The sequence below is a fragment of the Lithobates pipiens genome, unplaced genomic scaffold (genome assembly GCF_037356315.1).
Source record: "Lithobates pipiens isolate NorthernLeopardFrog02 unplaced genomic scaffold, aLitPip1_a1.2 Scaffold_16, whole genome shotgun sequence".
Taxonomy (NCBI): domain Eukaryota; kingdom Metazoa; phylum Chordata; class Amphibia; order Anura; family Ranidae; genus Lithobates; species Lithobates pipiens.
Genome location: NW_027507748.1, coordinates 86,293,231 through 86,314,628, shown reverse-complemented (window position 1 = coordinate 86,314,628; position 21,398 = coordinate 86,293,231). Strand labels below are relative to the sequence as shown.

Genomic DNA, 21,398 nt, shown 5'->3' with positions numbered 1-21,398 from the left:
TGTCTAAACTGCTGGCAACAAAAGTGAGTATACCCCTAAGTGAAAATGTACAAATTGGGCCCAATTAGCCATTTTTCCTCCCCGGTGTCATGTGACTCGTTAGTGTTACAAGGTGTGAATCGGGAGGAGGTGTGTTAAATTTGATATCGCTCTCACTCTCTCATACTGGTCACTGGAAGTTCAACCTCATGGCAAAGAACTCTCTGAGGATCTGAAAAAAAGAATTGTTGCTCTACATAAAGATGGCCTAGGCTATAGGAAGAGTGGCAAGACCCTGAAACTGAGCTTCAGCACGGTGGCCAAGGCCATACAGCGGTTTAACAGGACAGGTTCCACTCAGAACAGGCCTCGCCATGGTCGACCAAAGCAGTGCACTTGCTCAGCGTCATATCCAGAGGTTGTCTTTGGGAAATAGACGTATGAGTGCTTTCAGCAAGTTGGAAAAGTTGGTCCGTCGGATATTCCGATGGAAACAGTCCGATGCAGACCACACACAGTCGGAATATCCGACAAAACGATCCGATAGGAAACATTCCGACAGAATCTCCGACTGTGTGTACAAGGGCTTAGTTTTTTCAATACTTACCTTTTTCTGATGTGATCAGGTTGGTCTGCAGGATGGTCTTCACATTTTCTCCTATATTGAGCGGATCTCAGTGTTACAGAAAGTGGTGTTGATGTCAATATAAAGTGAGTGCAGGGTGGAGGTCCATGACATCCTGCACCTACAGGATGTCCTCAGTTAGCTGGGCTTCATCTGCCCTGGAAGACTGAGGACATCTAGTGTCAAATGGAATTATTGCAGCAGACAGCTCAGGAAGAAGTAGAGTATTGTAGCCAAGGCTGAACCCTTCATATATGTAAGCTGATGTTGGTCTTTAAAATCATTCACAAACCAATTTTAATAATTACATCATGTGTGTTTCCTTCTGTATCAGAACAGAAATGTTTTCCTGCTATATGGTGTTTGCTGAATTCTATTCTAATTAACAGATTAATTAAATTTCATATTAGTGTGTACAGTACAGGCATACCCCGCTTTTAAGTACACAATTGGGTTTATTTACTAAAGCTGGAAAGTGCAAAATCAGGCTCACTTCTACATAGAAACCAATTAGCTTCCAGGTTTTATTACAAAAGCTTAATTGAATAAGCTGGGGTTAGAAGTTCATTGGTTTCCATGCAGAAGTGAGCCTGATTTTGCACTTTTCAGCTTTAGTAAATAAACCTCATTGTGTACTTAAAAGTGCGGTATGCCTGTATCTCAATGCGGCTAAACAATGATGGATTGAGGCATTCAATACAGTTTATATTTTCTAGCGTACATAATACAGTTGCAGATAATTAGGGTGCAGTCATGATGAAAAATGACAATATGCCCAGTGTTGAGGGGGCATTTTGTTCCTTCGTTATGTTTTTACATTAGTTCTAGCAAGGTGCAAAGCACATTAAATAAATACATGATAGCATAATATAAAAATGTGACAGCTGCAGGGAAACAATTTATAGATTTGGGGGCAATTAGCTACATAAAACATCTACATAAACATTTTAGACTCAAGCAAAAAAACCTAAATAATCTTTACTTATTCAGTAAAGTAGTAGACATTTAACCTTGAGACACCTATGCGAATTAGATGTTTACCCGCATTTAATTTGCATAGTAGGAGAATGTGACTGGCCCCCTATGGAGCCGGTTCACATATCTCCGGGGCGGCTGCGGAGCGCACTGCAGAAAAAACGCATGCGTCTTTGGCTCCATTTCAGGGCTGAATTCAGGCATAGAATCACCCCTGATTTGTCCCCGAAATGGGGAACAGGGACGCACAGCACTCCTGTGCATTTTGCAGCGGGTTATAGTGTGAACCCGGGCTGAAGGAAAGTGATTTATAGGGATGGGGAACTGATGGTTTAGTATGGTGAGTATCCAAATATTAGCTGAAATGCATTGTCTATAAATGTGTAAACTGTCAACAGTATTTATTTGCATGCTTTGGCAAGTTTTCCCATGTATTTTTTTTGTTAGTAATAAACATATGTAGCAGTTATTCAGTATCGCTATCCTTGACTTATCTTTGTATCTATAGAAAGTTCATGATAATGGAAGGAAATGGGCAGCAGTTACTATAGCAATGATTCAGCAGACATCTTTCATTGCTCTGGCTGCTGTAAACTGATAAACATAAGATCAGGTTGCTATTGGTTCCTTTGCATTTAATTGTTGGTCTATGTCCAGCTTTATTATCTCATCTCATGTTCACATGTATTATAGAGTTGTACCATTTGTATTACTGACTTTATTACTTACATAATTCACCTGTAAACTGTCCTTGACTGTTTGGCCCCAAATATCCTACGTCCAGAAAATCAATGGCATTACGCTGGTGACCCCTCATGATGTCGCCTTTTCTTGGTCCTGTTGAATCTTTCGAAGACGTTGTACCAGATGAACTGTGACCCCCAGGCGATGGGAAATTTGGCTTGCTATATGGCATGAGCACTTCATCTGGAACAAGACACAAGACACAAATAAAAAGTCAATCAATCAAATATCACTTTTTTAGATTTATAAAGAGTTGGGGAGAACCCCAGTCAAGTTTTACTGCCATCAAGGGCTCTGTTACAGAGATTTACCCTCACTTACTGACACGGGTGGGTAGTTCACCAACGTTAACACAGACATTAAAAAAGCAGAGTAAGGGAAGACATGTACTCTGCCCACTTTTTATTACTGTTTTTGACTCTTCCAGACTTTCCTTCACTTCCTGCCTTGTAAAAGTTTCAAAAATTATAAAAGAATCTAAAATGGTTAGAGGAGAAATCTATCAGAGATTAAAAAAAGGTGGGTAAAATTAAAGTGATACTAAAGTCTTCTTTGTTTTTTTTTCATTTAAAAATAACAAACATGTTATACTTACCTGCTTTGTGCAGTGGTTTTGCACAGGGCAGCCCAGATCCTCCTCCCCTTGGGTCCCTCACTGGTGCTCCTGGCCCCTCCCTCCAGCTGAATGCCCCCACAGCAAACAGCTTGCTATGGGGCACCCAAGCCAAGCCACTGCTCTATGTATTCATTTATACTGGGAGCTGTGGCCCGGCCCTGCCCCCTCTCTGCCCTCATTGGCTCACTGACTTGGATTGACAGCAGTGGGAGCCAATGGTGCCCCACTGCCTTCTCAGCCAATGAGCAGAGAGAGTCCTGGGAAGCAGAGACTCTTGTGTAACATCGCTGGATCGAGGTGGGGCTCAGGTAAGTATTAGGGAGGCTGGGAGGAGCTGCTGCACACACAAGATTTTTTTGTCTCAATACACAGAAAGCATTAAGATAAAAAAGCTTCTGACTATAGAACCACTTTAAAGAAAGCAATTACATTGGTGATGACTTTACATTTTTTTACTGTGAATGTTACTGCAAATTCACACAAAGGTGGTTAGCTTTTAAGTGTCCGCATCAGAGGTAGCTGGATCATGCAGTTTTTTGGGGAGAATTCTAGATTTTATGCACTTTGCCACTGGAATTTGTGAAGAATAAAAAAGTAAGAGTGTAATAGCACCCATCAGTGTCCACACCAAAATCCAAAAATATCTAACATAGACCAAATGACCATTATATCAAATTGTCTTACTAGATATAGAAAATAGCATTATTTATAACATTCCTTAATAGCTGTGTGCTAAATAATTTAGCAGTCAAATGTGAGATGGCAATTCTGTACTAAAATAGCTTCCACACCTGTCTAATTATCTTGATTGCTGTTCTTGCTAAAACTGTAGAAAGCGCTGATCTTTAAAATATTCCCATTAATTTAAACACAAGCTCTGTTAGTGCATATTATATGGGGGGCTTTAAATGTGCAATTATAGAAAAAAATAAAAAACAGAACTATAGATATGCTTTAAAATAGAGAACTGGGAATAATTGTCAACCTGCCATTATCCCTTAATTAGGTTTATGTTGAAACTGCTTGATGATGTGGCAGAAAATGCTTTTAGTGGATTATATGCCAGATATTAAAGACAAGGGGGGGTCTGTATTATAATGTACATGTGAATTTATCAACAGTGAATTCAGTTGTTTATATGCAACTTCACCAAGGTTTCTGTTCACTTTTTAACACTGAAACAGGCTGCCGCAGGTAAAGGGAAATGTTCCTTCATTCACATATATTAGATTTGTAATGTGTATAGGAGCTTGCTGGTTCTCTCTGCTTAACGCGGATCTGCAGACTGTTGGATTCTTAGGGGTGTGAAGATAAGCTTTACACTTTTAATTTAAGATTTTACCAGGTTGCCAATGTCAGGATTTACAGCCGATGACCCTGGAAGGAACTGGAAATCATTTTTAATGGATTTGTCTACCTAGCATGTAAGCCATTTCCCCAAAATGAACCGATCGTGATCTAAAAAAGAATGAGCTGTCTTCCTGTAATCTGATCCAGAGCAACTCATCCCTGCACTCTGCGTGGTTTACTACACTGTTTTCTATGGCTCTGAATCTTTAAGGCTATGCTCATCTTTTTTTTCCAAATTCCAGCTTCCCTTTGTACCAATATACTTTTGATGTCCCTCTGTTGCAGAAAAGCAAAAATAGCGTTCTCTATATTCTAGCATGCATGACCTCAGACTCCAGTTTCTCCTTTAGAAATGCCTCCAATACTTCCTGGTATTCGTCCTTTGGGACATGAAAACCATGAGAAGGAAGTACTTCTGTGATGCAGTAAGGCAGTGCATGATGGGATTAAAGGGTTCTTAGATGTTAACATTAGGGATGAACTCGGTGTTCGACTCGAACGCATGTTCGACTCGAACATCGGCCGTTCGTCTGTTCGGCGAATTCAGAACTTTGTGGACCATTCGCACCAAATTCGTGTGGCACAAATGGCCCACAATGCACTACGCCATCGCAGTGCATTGCTGGCTCATGATTGGCCAAGCATGCACTGTGACCCCGCATGCTTGGCCAATCACAGTGCTAGCAGTGAGGAGAGCCATAATTGGCCACAGGCAGGATGCCTGTGGCCAATTATAGCTCAAGGGGTTTAGTACATGCCCCACACTATATAAGGCCGCCAGTGCGGCGGCCTTGTGTAGTGTGTTCCGGCGTGCGGGGAAAGAGCAAGATAGGCAGGGACAGTGTTCTTTTCTCAGGCATCTGCAGGAGTTAGTGGGTGCTGTGTGCCTCCAGCACAGTATACACCTGTATCTACCCTTTTATGCTGGTGTTCTCTAATACAGGCATCTGCAGGAGTTAGTGGGTGGTGTGTGCCTCCAGCACAGCACAGTATACACCGGTATCTACCCTTTGTTGCTGGTGTTCTCTAATACAGGCATCTGCAGGAGTTAAAGTGGGTGTTGTGTGCCTCCAGCACAGTATACACCTGAAGATACTCCTTATTGCTGGTGTTGTCTGTTGCATATCTTGCATATTAACCTTTAAAATTAGCACTTTTGATTTTGAATGTCCGAGTCCCATAGACTTTAATAGAGTTCTAAAGTTCGTACAAATTTTTGGTCCGTTCGAAGGTTCTGGTGCGAACTGAACCGGGGGGTGTTCGGCTCATCCCTAGTCAACATGATAATACAGGAAGTGAGGGGCTAAAATGCATTTTTTTTTACATTTTGAACAGAGAGGTGCCAAATCAAAGCTGCCATGGAATAAGTGAGAGATAAGCACATTAGGATGGCTTAGGTGGAAAAAAAAACATTAGAAAAAGGCTTCTATTCATTATATAAAAATAAAATTCTGCCAGAAAAGGTGAACTTAGCCTTTAACTATTTGCCAACCAGCCGCCACAGTTGTACTGCGGCAGGTTGGCACGGCTGCGCGAATGGACGTCATTGTACGGCGGCTCTTTGATATAGCAGGCGCTATAAAACAAGCGTTTTGTTTTAGGGGTTAAGGGACTGACCGTAAAGTGGACCTTCCATTTTCATGGCATGTAAAATTAGCCTTTCAACCAATATGATTGTAGTTTTTTTTTTTTTTTTTTTAGTATGCCTAACTTTTTTTTTTTTCTTTTTTAGTTTTAGATAGATTAAGAAAGGATTGTTGTCCCCTCTAGATAGATAGAGGCTATAGTACTGTCCATCAAGATAGGAAGTGATGAAAAATCCAACATTTTACACATGTTACCAGAACTAGATTTAAAGATAAATCCTCCAAGAGGGAAAACCTGTTGCGGTGACTGCTGTCTAAGATCGAAATTGCCCCCCAAACCTTTTAGAGATTTCCTCTCACTTCCTTCTGCATCTCTGGAACAGAAAGTGAAGGGAAATCTTCCCAGTAGGACTCAGAAATTAAAAAAGTAATATGATATGTGTTTTAACCCTTCCCTAGTCTATTATAAAACATTACTGCTGCTTCACCAATCAGAGTCAACATCTTACTGCAGCCTCACCTCTTTCTCTCTTTTGCTCCCAGTATATCTGTTTCAGAGTACCTCTGCCACTGGTAAGCATAACAGAATTTCAGCTCACTGAATGACAGGTGTGAGAGCTGATGTCAACAATATGAATAAAGCACCTATTTCTAACTATAACTGTTTGATTATGATCTTTTGGGAATATTTGTATAGTTCACCTACTTCATAACTTCATAAATGCAAGCTGGTGAAAACAAAACAGCTTAACTGACTCTCAATAGACATGACATATTTTACCCTGTTTTCTTTTATTAAAGTGGTTGTAAACCATAAAAAAGTTCCTGTTGCTTTAAAGCATGATCAGTAGCATAGTGCTGTTGCGGTGTAATTTGTCCCTTGCTTTGATCTAAAATACCTGGTTGATCCTGTCCTCTGTGTGTGCTGACCACAGTAATCTTGGCTGCTGATCCATGATATAGTGGTCAGTTTATGTGCCTCCATCATCCCACTGTATGTACACAGTCTCTCCCTCTCCCCCTCTCCCCCTCTCCTCCTTTCCCTCTTTCCCCCTTGTTTTTTGTCTGTCATTTCCTAGTCTGTGTCTGAGAGCCAGTCTCCTCCCTGCTCATTTCCTCTCCTCCTGCCTCTATTCCAATACATAACACAACAACTTGTATCCTCTCTGCTGTAGCAGGATAGTCAGTACAGTATGTCCCTTTTGTTTAAATTATAATCCTGAATAGCTTTTTGCACAACTCCTTTGTGTGGTTACACGACCTCCCCTTGCTGACTGGCTGACATCAGTTGGGAACCTCAGCCCCTCTTGCTAATCTTCTTAGATCGAGGAAGGAGAAAGGAGGGAGATCATGTGACTGCACAGAGGAGCTGTGCAAAAAACGATTTAGGATTGTAATAATAAAAAACACACACACACACACACACACACACACACACTGCACCTTATATCTTTCTAAACAGAGAGGATACAAGTAATTGTGCTAGGTGACTTTAAAACCTCTTTAAAAAGTTTCAAAGTGGTTACATGCTATAACTACTATTTAAAATGAATCCAATTATATTATATTAGCTGCCAAAATCCACTAATGTTATTTTTACCCGATCCAAATGTCTGTTTATTTTGCCGGTCTGTGGAGCCAAGCCATTCCTGTGTTTGTCGCTGCCGTTCTAAGGAAGTTCTGCCATGCCGTTCCAGAGAAGTCTTTGTGTCGTCCATGTTAGACGTGTGCCTCTCGAGGGAACTGCCTTTCCGCTCTGGTGGACGTTGACTGGGCAGTTGCTGTCTTAAACTCTGGCAAGGTGGAGGCTCTGGTGGCGGTGGCAGATCTGAACAGGAAAGCAACAGAGATGGCTTGAATGTCAAAAAATATAGATGTGGCTGTGATGTTGGATAATAGTTCTGAGTGTTTAAGAGGAACATATCCATCACTACTCAAAGAAATAATCTCAGATTGGTAAAATGTTATGGTCACATAATGTGAATACAGAACACCTTGGATAGGTCCCCATTGCTTGGAAAAGATTAAAACGAACCTCATTAAATGTTTTAAAGTGAAAGTTAAAAGAGCAGATACTACAATATAATTGCTATTACTGTTATAAGATCATCTGTGTCTCTCTCATTTGATTTCCCTTTGTTAATGTGACCTAACTTTTCCTAACTTTAGGGCTTAGCCCTGCCAATCCATTGTCTGATAAGACTGCCTCGGGGATCAGTTGTACACATTTGATAGGTACATAACAGTTAGTGGACCCTAGACACAAAGTAAGGTAAAGTCAGACTGCAGTAGTCATGTGAAACCAAAGAGCACAGAAAATGCTTTTATGGTTACTTTATGCAATGTATCTGCTTAGGCAGTAGTTTTACATTTTAAGTTTTCAATATATACATTTCCAAGACGATAAGTATAAGCTTACAAGAGCATACTGTACGTGCCAATGTAGAAACTTTTATGTATAAAAACTTTAACCAAACATGAGCAGAACATTAATAAATAGCCATGCAACACACCATACAGAATCAGAGCTCCAATGTTTGTAGGTGTTTTAATAAACCAGAAGAGTACTTTATTCTATCATAAATAGAGTAGGTCACAACTACTACAATACAATATTTTAACACAAACTCCGGTCCGTCACAATAGCATTGATTAAGAGCCCTGCAGAGTTCCAAAACATTGCATTACACCATTTGTGACCTACCTTAAAAAGTACTATCTTTATCTTTTATTTGGAAAGCTGGTAACATATTTTTCCATATACTATAGTTGATCACAAAAAAGTATTTGACAAATACATTATACTTAATGTGATTGTAGCCGTATTAGTGCAATTGTGACAGAGAAAATTGAGTACTGTCCGTGATACTTTTTTTATTTGCACTAACATACAATTTTTCAGGACAAGCTTTCGGGTGTGTCCCCTTCTTCAAGGTCCAAGCAGTACTGATTTACAAATTTTTAAGCAGAATGTAAAAAAAAAAAAACCACCTCTGAGGGAAAGAAGAGAAAAAAAACAACAAAAAAAAAACACATACAAATCAATGGCAATAAAGATAAGAGAAGAGTTAGTGAGATAAGACAGAGGGAGAGCTATGGAATGGAGGAGGGGTTGCTAGTCACAGAGGGGATTGTAAAACTTTAGTATAATGAGTAAGGAAACCTATATCTAAATTCAGGCCATTATTTTTTGTGTCAAAAAGAATTATCATTCTTAGTTCAAAGGTTTTCCTTTCCTGGATAGTTCTGAAATTCCCTTTAAGAACTAAAACATTGAGGTCTTCTATAGTGTGGTCCGGTTGTGAGAAGTGATGTCCCACAGGTGTACATAAACTGTCTTCTTTATGTTCCTTGATGGTATGTCTGTGTAAATTCATCCTCGTTTGCAACTTCTGTCCTGTTTCACCAACATAAGATCCTTTGCTGCACCTTTTGCATTGGATGAGGTACACAACATTGCTGGAGGTACAGTTGTAAGATCCCATGATATTGAAGGTCCCGTTTGTGTGTGTGTGTGTGTGTGTGTGTGTGTGACACACAACCACCCAACCTCAGACACAAACTAATCAGCAGGAAACTTCACTCTGATTATGATGACACAAATAATGGAAACAAACCCTGCAATAAAAAGCGCTGCAAACTATGCAACCAGATCAATCTATCCAAAAGTGTCACACACACAAACGGGACCTTCAATATCATGGGATCTTATAACTGTACCTCCAGCAATGTTGTGTACCTCATCCAATGCAAAAGGTGCAGCAAAGGATCTTATGTTGGTGAAACAGGACAGAAGTTGCAAACGAGGATGAATTTACACAGACATACCATCAAGGAACATAAAGAAGACAGTTTATGTACACCTGTGGGACATCACTTCTCACAACCGGACCACACTATAGAAGACCTCAATGTTTTAGTTCTTAAAGGGAATTTCAGAACTATCCAGGAAAGGAAAACCTTTGAACTAAGAATAATAATTATTTTTGACACAAAAAATAATGGCCTGAATTTAGATATAGGTTTCCTTACTCATTATACTAAAGTTTTTACAATCCCCTCTGTGACTAGCAACCCCCCCTCCATTCCATAGCTCTCCCTCTGTCTTATCTCACTAACTCTTCTCTTATCTTTATTGCCATTGATTTGTATGTGGTTTTTTTTGTTGTTTTTTTTCTCTTCTTTCCCTCAGAGGTGTTTTTTTTTTTTTTTTTTTTTTTTACATTCTGCTTAAAAATGTGTAAATCAGTACTGCTTGGACCTTGAAGAAGGGGACACACCCGAAAGCTTGTCCTGAAAAATTGTATGTTAGTGCAAATAAAAAAAGTATCACGGACAGTACTCAATTTTCTCTGTCACAAATACATTAAAAACTTAAGATATCTCTCTTACATTTCCATAAAGTTTTGGTTAAGAGTTTTCAGTCCAATTCTGTTTACCTTGAAAGATAGTATCTCCTAAATGATAGTGTTATATAATGAGTGTAGCATGATGTTTCAGGGCTGTCACCCTTCATCAATTCTACATTAAGCCATACCCACTTTAAAATACTTTAAATGGGGCAGTCCGTACACATTGAGCCCTGGGTCTTCTGGTGTTTTAAAACCCTGAAAAGCAAAATGATGCAGATTAGCTTACCATCGCCAATCCCTTCCCTGCGAAGAGAGGATGGCTGGTCGATGCGGCCTCCCTTGTGTTTTTTAGTAGGCCGTGGCCTTTGGCTAGGATTCATGGATGAAGAATTACTCTCTGAAGAGAATGGGCTGGCTGGTCTGGGCTTTTGAGAAAAAGACTGCATTTTGCCTAAAAAAGAAAATAACAAAGAAATGTGAGATTTGTATCTTTTCTTAGGTTTTTCTTTTGGCATACCCATATTGCTCTTAAATACATATATACAAACAGATTAAGGGTGTGTGTCAACAGGCTTTTGGCCTGTGTTAATGCCATTGGTTCGAGGCACTTCATTGAGATGATTAAGAATGAATTGCCAGGTGCATTTGACCAGCAGTTGAAATCCTTCTGACTTGTATTTGACCTGCTTCAACCAGGTTTTGTATAAGCATGGGCTTGAATGGTAATACAACATAATTTAGCCAGTAGAGCAGAGGCTGTTCTGGATTTGAAAGCTCCTATAAACCTTACTTTAAATATTTATAGACAAGTTAGTGGATATACACTGACTTCCCAAAAATATGTATCTCAGTATGAGCAACTAAGTATCATTTGTCAACATATTTTAGATGTCTCTTTGGTGGTGTTACAATTGGTCAGAAAAAGGTGTGGACATTTGTGTTATTAATAAAGGTCACTGGGATTTTCTCAAGAGCAATATAAAGTAGCCCATAGCAACAAATTATACTGTATATTTTAACTTACAATCTGGGGTCAGTAAATTGGAAATCTGTCTGGTTGCTATAGATTAATGTACTGTGCGAATCATCAAATATTTTTCCCGCCAAACAGATTTCTCTGCTTTGGTTAGAATGAGGCAGAGCCATGTGCTTTGCAGATCTTTATGTTGCCTTGGACCCTGGTGGCGTGTCCTCCACCAGAACAGGCAGAAAATCAGACATCTTGAAATGCCACAAAAGGATGCATGATAACACTAATCTATGCCTTGCACTCTCCAGGGGATTCTTCATAGAAAAAGATAGAGAACTCTTGATGGTAAAACAAACAAAAAAAAATGGCCATTCCATGAGGAAAATCTTCCTAACATAGTCTAGGGAAAAGAAGGGTGTGAGGGTTCCTGTGAGCCCAAAATAGGTGCAGACACCCACGTGTACTTTTTATTTATGTTTCAACTGTAAAGCCTTTAATGAAAAAAAATATGTTTGCGTTATTATTCTGTGTATCTTTGGTTGTAAGCATAGGGAAAATACCAAACTACTATTTTTTAACAATTCCTATACGTTGTTATTTATATACATAATAGATTATATGCAAAAGAAAATAAGCATTGTATAATTCATTAGGCATAAAGTGATTAAGAATTCAATGACAGTGATGAAAGCATTAAAAGTTAAATACATCCAAATATAAAGAATCAGTTGTTCATGAGCACCAGGAAAACATGACTGCGCAAGATGTAAGTTTCCATCCACCAAATGCCATGCAAGTTAGGTTAGGCTAAACACATGACACGCTTTCATGGAAAGGAAAGAAAGCTGGAGAAGAGCAAAGCCATCCCTCATGCCAGAGCCACCAGATTGAAGCTACCAACCTGCTCTGGACAGGCTGGTTCCATTGATTGTAAAACCAGCTTTATCTGCTGCTGCAACCAGTGACTGTGCAAAGTTGCCACTCGTAAATATCGAGTCATCAGAAGAGCTAACTACACTAGATCTACTAGAAAAGATTCGATCCTCATCAGATGCAGACCCCCATCCATTTACCATAGAACCTAAAAATAAAGGCAGGGGTCTAGTGAGTTCTACATAAGTATATCTGCTGAGCATATTTCAATGTCAAGAAAAAAAAAAGAACATATATATGTATATATATATATATATATATATATATATTAACAATATCAGTAGCACAACCTTTTCAGTACATTCTCTATCCTAGTCAAAAAACATATATCAGTATCCTATGTCCTATGTTAACCTTAATAATAATCTTACTGATAGATTCAAATTACTAATTTGCTATTGGAAGGGAGCGATTCCTGTTTGTGTAGAAGTTCTGTATTTAGTCCATGGAACAGGACAGGCTTTGTCCTGGTAAAGGAAACCTTTAATACTATGGTGTTGATTTGCTAAAAGCAATAGGCTGTTCAAGGAAAGGAAAAAAAAAATGTTTTTACTTGTACATGATTGGTAGGGATGGGCTGAACACCCCCCTGTTCGGTTCGCACCAAAACTCCCAAACAGGGGAAATTTTCTAACCCGAATGGTGAACCCAATTGAAGTTAATGGGAGACAAATAGGAAAAATCAAAAGTATCCATTTTGAATGCTTATATGCAAGTAAGTGGCCATAAAAGGGGTATATGAGGGTTTGGGTACTGCCCTGGATGACATGTGTCATTATATATATATTTTTTTTAAACAATCATTTTTTCAGGAGTAGCAATTTTAATTATGCTTACAATGCAACAATAAAAATGAAAAATTCCTTTAAATATAGTGTCTGGGGGTCCCCTTAATGTGTATGTAAAGTGGCGCATCTGTTGCATGCATAAAACATGCTACACCAAAAATTACATATCTAAAGAAAGACAAACGAGTCAAATCCCATTTAAAATGACTCACAGTTACATTTTCTGGCACATGTCTATTGAAAAAAGATAAAAACGTTGCAGAGTTCCCCCAATGCCAAAATTAGCCCCCCCCCCAAATAAATACCTGACCCTTATCTGAGCCTGAGCATTCAGTCTGGCAGGTCAGGAAATGGGAGGGGACGAGCGAGCGCCCCTACCCCCTCCTGAACCATACCAGGCAACATGCCCTCAACATGGGGGCGGGTACTTTGGGGCAGGAGGGGGCTCTGTCCGCCCCACCCCAAAGCACCTTGTCCACACGCTGATGGGGAGAAGAGACTCTTCCTGAAAACCCTGGGCTGTGGTTGTTGGGTTCTGCGAGTGGGGGGCTTATCGGAATCTGGAACAAGGGGACCCCCAGATCCAGCCTCCCCATGTGAATGGGTATCGGGTACATTGTACCCCTACCCAGCCACCAAAAAAGTGTAAAAAAAGTAATAACCACAAGTATTTGACAAGTCCTTTATTAAAACAAGGTAACTCCATCATCAATTACGAAGCCCGAAAAATAGAAAAAAAAATGCTCTTGCCTCCTGGCAGGCCCCTTGCCCACTGTTCACTCTATGCTTTGACAGTTCTTATATAGGCAAGGGGCGGGCCACCTGGCTATGTCACCTGGTGGCACTGCCCCCTTCTGACATCACATGATAGCACCCAGCAAACATCTGGCAAATTTGGGTGTTCACTGAACGGCCGAACAGGCAAATGTTTGGCCCATCACTTCTGACTGGATGATGGAAGTTAACAGAGCTTAACCTCATTGCAAAGAGAAGCTTCCCTTGCAATGTTAATAGTCTATTTGTTTTTAGTAGGCCAACCCTTATAGGTCACTGACTCCAACAATTGTACAGAAAAGGTCTTCTGTCCTTCTTGATCTTATACAGTTGGATAATCGTGGATGCTAAAAAATGTAATTCGACTCCTTTTAAGTGCAAATTAATAGTCTGACCCTAAAATTCCATTTCACCAAGATCAGATTAGCAGGGGACAGTGATTCAGACAAAAAAGCAAATGAATCAGCAAAGAAGCCAGTCAACGAGGATTTTTAGAAAGAGATCATTACTGGCAACATCCCTTTTTTATCATGACAAGGTAGTTTAAAGGCATCACAACAAAACAATAGTTTAGGGAGATACTTGCAGTAAGAATACTTGCACAGCTTACACAATGCTTTTTTGAGGATAAATGACCAGTTGGTTTTGGTATTAAGGTCATCGAAGGGCCTTCAAATGGCTTGATGCTGGGATATTTGCCCCATATTTACTCCAGCATATAAGATGGCATTACACTTATTGTAGTTCCAGTATAAGTACACTGTGGACACCATAAGCCCTGACTTGCACACAATTAAACGTTTTCCCCATGGCAACTGAGGATGGGTCTTGAGTCTGGTGATTGGCTGCTCAGGCACCCAGTGCTGTACTGTGGGAGGTGGGGCTTTAATAGGTTAACTGTGGTGGTGGGGAGAGTAAGTATGCAACACTTTGCTATAAAGTTAATATGAACAAAGTAAATGTTTACTGTCTGCAAATTTAGTATTATCATTTTTACTCTTAGAATATCAACAAAATATGCATTTTCAACAGTGATGCCAAGACTTGTAAACACATCATTATACGAAAATATATCCTAAAATTATCTGCAAGTGGAAGATAATCTTTAGCTGATCACAGTTTCAGACATAGAACATGACTTAATGTCACACAGTGCAGGGTCAAAATGTCTGTGTTCTTAGAAAGAGTGTAGCCATTATAATACCAAATAATATACTCATGGATAACATATAATTAGATATTAAAAGAAATAGGCCTCAAGAATGATTTAGTGGTACTGAGCCATAGAGAAAAAAACAATTCAAATTCCAATAGCCAATGTTCATTCCAATAAAGGCAATTTACAGTGTGCTTAGATATTTATGATGTCCAGCAAAACATTACGCATTTAAACACATACCTGCAGTTATCTAAACTATATAATAGTTATATAAACTTATATATTTGCTGAAAAATACATTTTGACCTAAACAGGCAATAAACATTAAACTACCAGTATAATGTGGCATCTAGCTGTGTCTATTTACCACATAATTGTCTTTAAAATTAAATTATGGTTGACCATCAATTCATTTACATGTCTTATGTTAATCTCATATTGGGTTGATGAATTTGTACTGCTGTATCCACTGCACAAAAAGTCTGTGTTACAGAAAGTGGCTATTGCATTATCATTTTTATGAGATTTCAATATGCAAAGTGAGTCAAATGGGAGTGGTTTCTTAATTATCAACCAGCTGCTGCACCTGCAAGCTCTTATGAGGAAAATTGCAGGCCCTGCCTCCCATTAAATGGGATTTCCTATTGGGAGTATCACACAAAAAAATGAAATTTTTGTTGCAGGGGATGCCTGAATTTTTTGACTTGTGCACATTTCTGGGAAAATCATGTTCCTGACTTCAGTCCTCTGCTGAAATCTTTACAATGATGCACACACTTATGTCTAAATTTTAAAGTTGTAAATTTACTAAACATTGAGGAAAATTGACCAGAGGCAGCATGATACACTGTTCTGGTTTTATAATAGCTTGTTCTTCTCTCTTAGATTCATCAATATCCAACAACAACAAAAAATTAAAATGCTGTGTTTTGGCTTTGTAATGGCCATGGATGATATCTTGCCAATGGATTCCCAAGAAAAATTAACTCTTTTGGTGGTTTATTTAGCCAATCAAACTCCACTTAAAAATGAAACATTGTTTTAATAAATGAATATAGTAATGTGAAGTAGTTTCCGTGTCCCATATAGCTTTCATTAAGCTATGGTAGAAATCTCCCATTGCTGTTACAAAGGCCAGTTTTGCGGTGCAAAAGATTGAGAATCTCTAGCAATAAATAACGAATGTAGAGACCAGATATTGTATTTTTATGGAAGTGAGCAATAAGCTCACTTTACTCTCCATGACGCAAAGAAAATTTTTGAGTCAGTTTCTGGTCATGCAACAGATTTGTTTCTATTGGACAATTTAATTTAAAAAGTAAACAGCATATAATCAAGACAGCACACTTATGCCTATTTATGCTGTGTATGTTACAGTCTTTATGCTGCAGTGAAGTTGGCAGTAACTAGGCGTTCATGAACTGCATTTCTTATGGAACTAAAACACTAAATGCTTCCACCATATGTAGATGACAGGTGCACTTTAAGGCTGGGTTCTCATCTTCGACAGATGCGGCTCGCAGCAGGGGTCCGATGCGTTCCCGTTCTCTGTTTCATGGATGAATCATGGCCAAATTTTTGCCTGAATTTGGCCCTGAAACAGAGCCAAAGCCGCTCAGCAGCCGCAACAGAGATATGTAAACTGGCTCCATAGAGAGATGGTCACAATCTCCTGTGATGTGAATTGGATGTGGAGAAACCCGCATTTAATTTGCATAGGTGTGAACCCAGCCTGAAATAGGGCACCGGCTGATATACATGTTATAAAAGAATAGAAAAACTATGGATCATGAAACTTGCTTTAAAACATGCCTATTTGAAATGTCATATTGAACACTTTTGCAATGGATTAGTTCTCACCCTATTATGTATTCATTTCAAATTCACAGTCAGCTTTAGGGAAATATTTTTTTTTCCTTTTAATTCCCCTGAACCTCACGGGGAAGTGAACACTCAATAGTGTAAAATCTGCCTTTTTATGCTTAATTTAAAGAGGGTCTCAGTAGCCCAACAAATGTGTGATCAGACATTGATGGAAGCATCCAATCCCTGATTTATGAGCCATGTACCTTCTGGGGCAGAAAAGCTAAATCTTTTCATTAAGGCACTGCCCTGGAACTAGTATGCAGCATGGGTCAGGGAAGACTGCTTCCGTCAGCACTTAATCACATAGGTGTTATACCTGGTAACAGAGTCTGTTTCACAGAGAATGTAAAAACGTACATTTTCAGTAGAAGTCGGAATGTGTTCTGTGACCTGCAGTGAGAAGATAACATGTTTCCTCCAAATATGTAAGGGAAAGCAGAGTGTAGGTGCTGGGCAGTAAATCACTCATATGCCTTCTTTCCTACCATTAATCTTAAGAGAAAATCTATTGGAAGGAAAGCACACTGAGAACACCCATGTTCTTTGTAGTGAACACTGTTCCTGCTATTTACCTGCTGCCAGGAAAATGAGCATCACCAAATAAAACTCTGAAGACAGAAAATGAAAACCTAACATGTCGGTGTGATGCCAAATCCTACTTGTTTGGAAAAACAACCTGTGTGTAAGAGCAGGGTTCTGCTTGGAAGTGTTGTTCGTGGTTATGGATACGTATTGTTTTGGGCACAAGCTATAGTGTATGAAGAGCTGGGCTCTGGAGCATGCATACAAACAGGGACCCAGGAAATTGGTATCCTTATAAGCCAATCAGTGGAAGAAAGAATAGAAATGTGAATGAGAATGGAAAAAGTTGCACTGTGAATAGTGCATGGAGATCGGGGGGTAGGAGAATTGTATTTTTAATAATGAATGTAAATTGCCATCCCTGCAATCATGGTTCAGCTTGCATTGGGCTGTCTGGGCCCTTGGCACATTTAGTGCTTGGAAAATAAACTTTGAGTGAACTTAGGGGATAACTCATGAAGAACACATATGGGTGGGAAAACCGGGATACCAGTTTTTCATGCATTCATGCTGGTCAGTTGTGGGACTCTACAAAGGCACAGCATCAAATGCTCACTGCTACTGCCATGGTCTACTGAATCCCACATTTCATCCACTAATAGCTAATTTATACTGTACTACCACTGCCACACTATATTTCCCCAGCTGTTAGCTATTAATTGTACCAACAACAGGAATGCCCCCACAATGCAAACAGTATCCCTCCCTAATTTCAATAGCCAACAAGAACAAGTTCTATGCTGATATGTTTCATGCTAGGCACAGCTAGGACAGCTTTTGAAGTATTTGACTGTGGAATAATCTATACCCCATTCACGCTGTGAATCAATCCCCACCACATCAACTCAGTCATGTAACATTTCACAACAGACTACTGCTATGGGAACTCCACAACATCATATTGATGGTTCATGTGTGAACTAATCTCTACACACTCTCTCAGTTGTGGATCACTTCACACTATGTTGCCTCAGTTACAGAATGTTCTGCAACACACTGCTCTTCTGCAGACTACTCCACATCATAAAGTCTAATCTGTGGACTACTCAACAGTAGTCCCTTGCTTCAGTGGTGGTCCCCCTTTCATACCATACTAACTTGACTGTGGTGCATCATTTACTTCTACTCCACACTAAAACAACTGTGGCATCTTTCCAGGAAGCAGCAGAATGTATCAATTATACCCCTCCGACTACAATAATATCCTAACTATGATTTTTTATTTTTTTTCTTACACTGGCACCAGGTATACTGGTTTATTGATATCTACACCTGCTGATACAACCAGAATTGGGCAAAAATCAAGATGTATATGAGCCACAGCACACATTATACCACAGCAGACCCTTCAGAAGGGAAGGGAAGCCTATTGCCAGACTTGATAAGTTATTGTTTTCATGGGAAAAGAAATAGTGGGTATATACGAGATGTCACACTTGCTCATCTCTGTGCTATCTGGGTAATGTAAAAACTATTGGATAGTGATCTAATGCCCAGTCTCCATTTATTTTCTATGGCCAGATCTAGAATTGTGTCAGTTCATATGGGATCGGACATTATAATTCATTTATTCAGACAGATATCACTGAATTTGCAGCATCTTTAAAATACATAATTACATTTTAGTCAGCTTTCCCTAAATCTGCCCTAAAGAATATGTGAATATTGCATAAAATGGCACACTTAATGTACAGGCTGAAATTGCCTCTGTCTGATCATTTTAAAAAAGAGAATAACATTAGTTCCTAATTAAAGAGGAAAACTATTTATAAGTCTGTCTGTTGGAAGTTTTTCTCCTCGCATGTCATAGGATCGCTTCCCCCAGTAGAATGATCTGTTGATGAAAGCTTACTTTCATGTCCTAACGTTGTTTAAAATGCATGAAGAGTCTTGTCTTTTTGTAGCAAATCAAACATATTTTCAAAAACCAACTTTAACTTGATGTTTCAAATGAATGCATAATAAGAAGTGTGTGAACTAGAATTATAGTGAATATCTGCATGGTGGCATATGTAATAAACACGTTCTGTGAACAGAGAAAGGACCAGATAAACAGGCAAATAAAAGCTGTCACATTGTAAAACAGGGAAGTTAAGTAATCAACTTTTTAAAAAAAAGATATTACCATATCTATCTTGTTCTATTATCTAAGGCAAACTTTATTTTTATTTTTTGCTGTGTCCCATGAAGGAGAAATATCTTTACTTCCTGTCTCATAAACACAGGAAGTCAAAGCAAATTTCAGTTTTGGCTTTGGATACGCTTTCAAGGCAGCAGGAGGTTGAATCTTCCACAGGCTTATTTTAACTCTTTGAGTCTCAACCAGCAATTTTGCCTGTGTTGGTATAGGTCTCCACCTCTTCTCACAAGGCCATAGTTAAATGCGTTGCTCTAATAGCATTGTAGAGAATACATCAGGGAATCTTGACATCACCATTTGGTGTTGTAATGATCACTGTAATTAACTGAAATTGAAAATTTCTGGGGGTGCGTATTTTAACAATGGTGATCATTGATATAAAAAGTCAAATAGAGATTTGAAGCTGACCTTTGACCAAAAAGCTGATTTAAAATGTAAATTATTTTTATCTGTTGAAAATTTTTTAATATTATTAAGCTAGTTTTGTGCTTTACATACCCCTGCCATCCACCCTGCACAGTCATGCAAGACATACAACAATTTACTGTTTTAACTTTGCAACTTCCTGCATGTGTATTAGACCATTACTGAGGGGTGTCATGAAGAGGTGTCATGGTGATCATAGGGATTTACAAGGCAACAGAATAACGTAGTAGTATCACTTGCCTGACTGTGCAATGTGGCAGGAATGTATAACTCACAAGATAGAATTACAAATGTTTTTTGCAGGCACATTATGCATATATAAACTTTGTATTTAGCTATTTGCACAAAGCTCTGCTTTGGCTTTCAAAAAACACCCTGATACTGAAATGCCAGGCTTCTGAAGGATCATTTCTAATACAAAGTTTGCATATTGTTTATCTTCATCATGTTACTGAATGTTTGCATAGACCCAGCGTTCAATGGCATTGCATGTAAAAACTGCCAAAAATTAATGGAAACTGTAAAACTGGCCAAATTCATCAAGTATGGGATACAGATTCAGTTGAAAGAAACTTCTCATTGTGTTGTTTTCCTGTGCAACTTTTCTAAAAAAATGATACATATACAACAATGAATACCTGTAGCAGAGCTGTCCAGATTATCCATACTAGAACCTGGAGTATGTTCCAGACCTCTGAGGGGCCTGCTTATTTCATCTTCATTATCATCATCTCCACGATCACGAAAATCCTTCTCCAACTCTGAAATAAACGCTCCAGAAACATATCCCATTGGAGGTACTGGTGCCATTGGTGGGTGGTTATTGCTCTGTAAATGCCTACAATTTGAGAAATAAAAGTATGTTTAAAAATGAATTAGAATGAAACTGACAATTTGGCTACACCAATGATACCAGATTGCCGTGTAAATTATCAAGTGTATAGAAATGAGCTGGACAGAATGACAGTATTATATATTTATAAAGAATGAGCTCTTGTTTCATCTATTATTCAGCCTGAGACCATGATTCAATTATTAACTTTAACTGTGGCAGTAAAGTTTTGAATGTTGCGTGTTTAATAACACAGAAATAATTTTATATTTGGACCACAGGGATTTAATTCAAATATATAAATATGGCTAATATCTACACAATTCCAAAATACCAAAAGTAATTTTCTTAAAACCTTTTTGAAATTTTTTCAAAGTCATATTAATTTCCCATTAATCTTCTAGAAAATGTATAGATAATATCATTAGTATGTATGGCACCACATCTATAATATGTATGGGATACTTAAAAGAGAAGAAAAATTGTGAACTTTAAAGGTACCTTATACACACAATTAGTAAAACTATTTTTGTTTTATGCTGTAAACTTAAAATAATTTTACCAATATCCCTGCATTTTTCTTCTCTGTTGAAGTATCCCCTTTAAAATGTGTTTGGTTCAAAGTTTGAACACTGCTTTCTTTGCATAATTCCTGGTAAACTGAATCACAAGTTGACTATTTATATATCTCAGGTACTCTG

General features: G+C 38.7%; 1 protein-coding gene across 20 annotated transcripts in view; it reads right to left on the bottom strand.

Annotated features, from left to right (window-relative positions):
• Positions 1-21,398, bottom strand: part of ROBO2 (roundabout guidance receptor 2) — a 1,315,320-nt gene that overhangs the window by 2,133 nt on the left and 1,291,789 nt on the right. For 7 of the 20 annotated variants that reach the window (XM_077480077.1, XM_077480082.1, XM_077480076.1 and 4 more), the window contains 5 exons: positions 20,504-20,703; positions 12,099-12,278; positions 10,514-10,678; positions 7,476-7,703; positions 2,309-2,506 (listed from right to left, as the gene is read on the bottom strand). In XM_077480077.1, coding sequence (XP_077336203.1) covers positions 2,309-2,506; positions 7,476-7,703; positions 10,514-10,678; positions 12,099-12,278; positions 20,504-20,703 — 971 coding nt within the window. The remainder of the gene's footprint in view (positions 1-2,308; positions 2,507-7,475; positions 7,704-10,513; positions 10,679-12,098; positions 12,279-20,503; positions 20,704-21,398) is intronic. The other 13 variants (XM_077480084.1, XM_077480089.1, XM_077480091.1 and 10 more) reach the window with 4 other exon arrangements.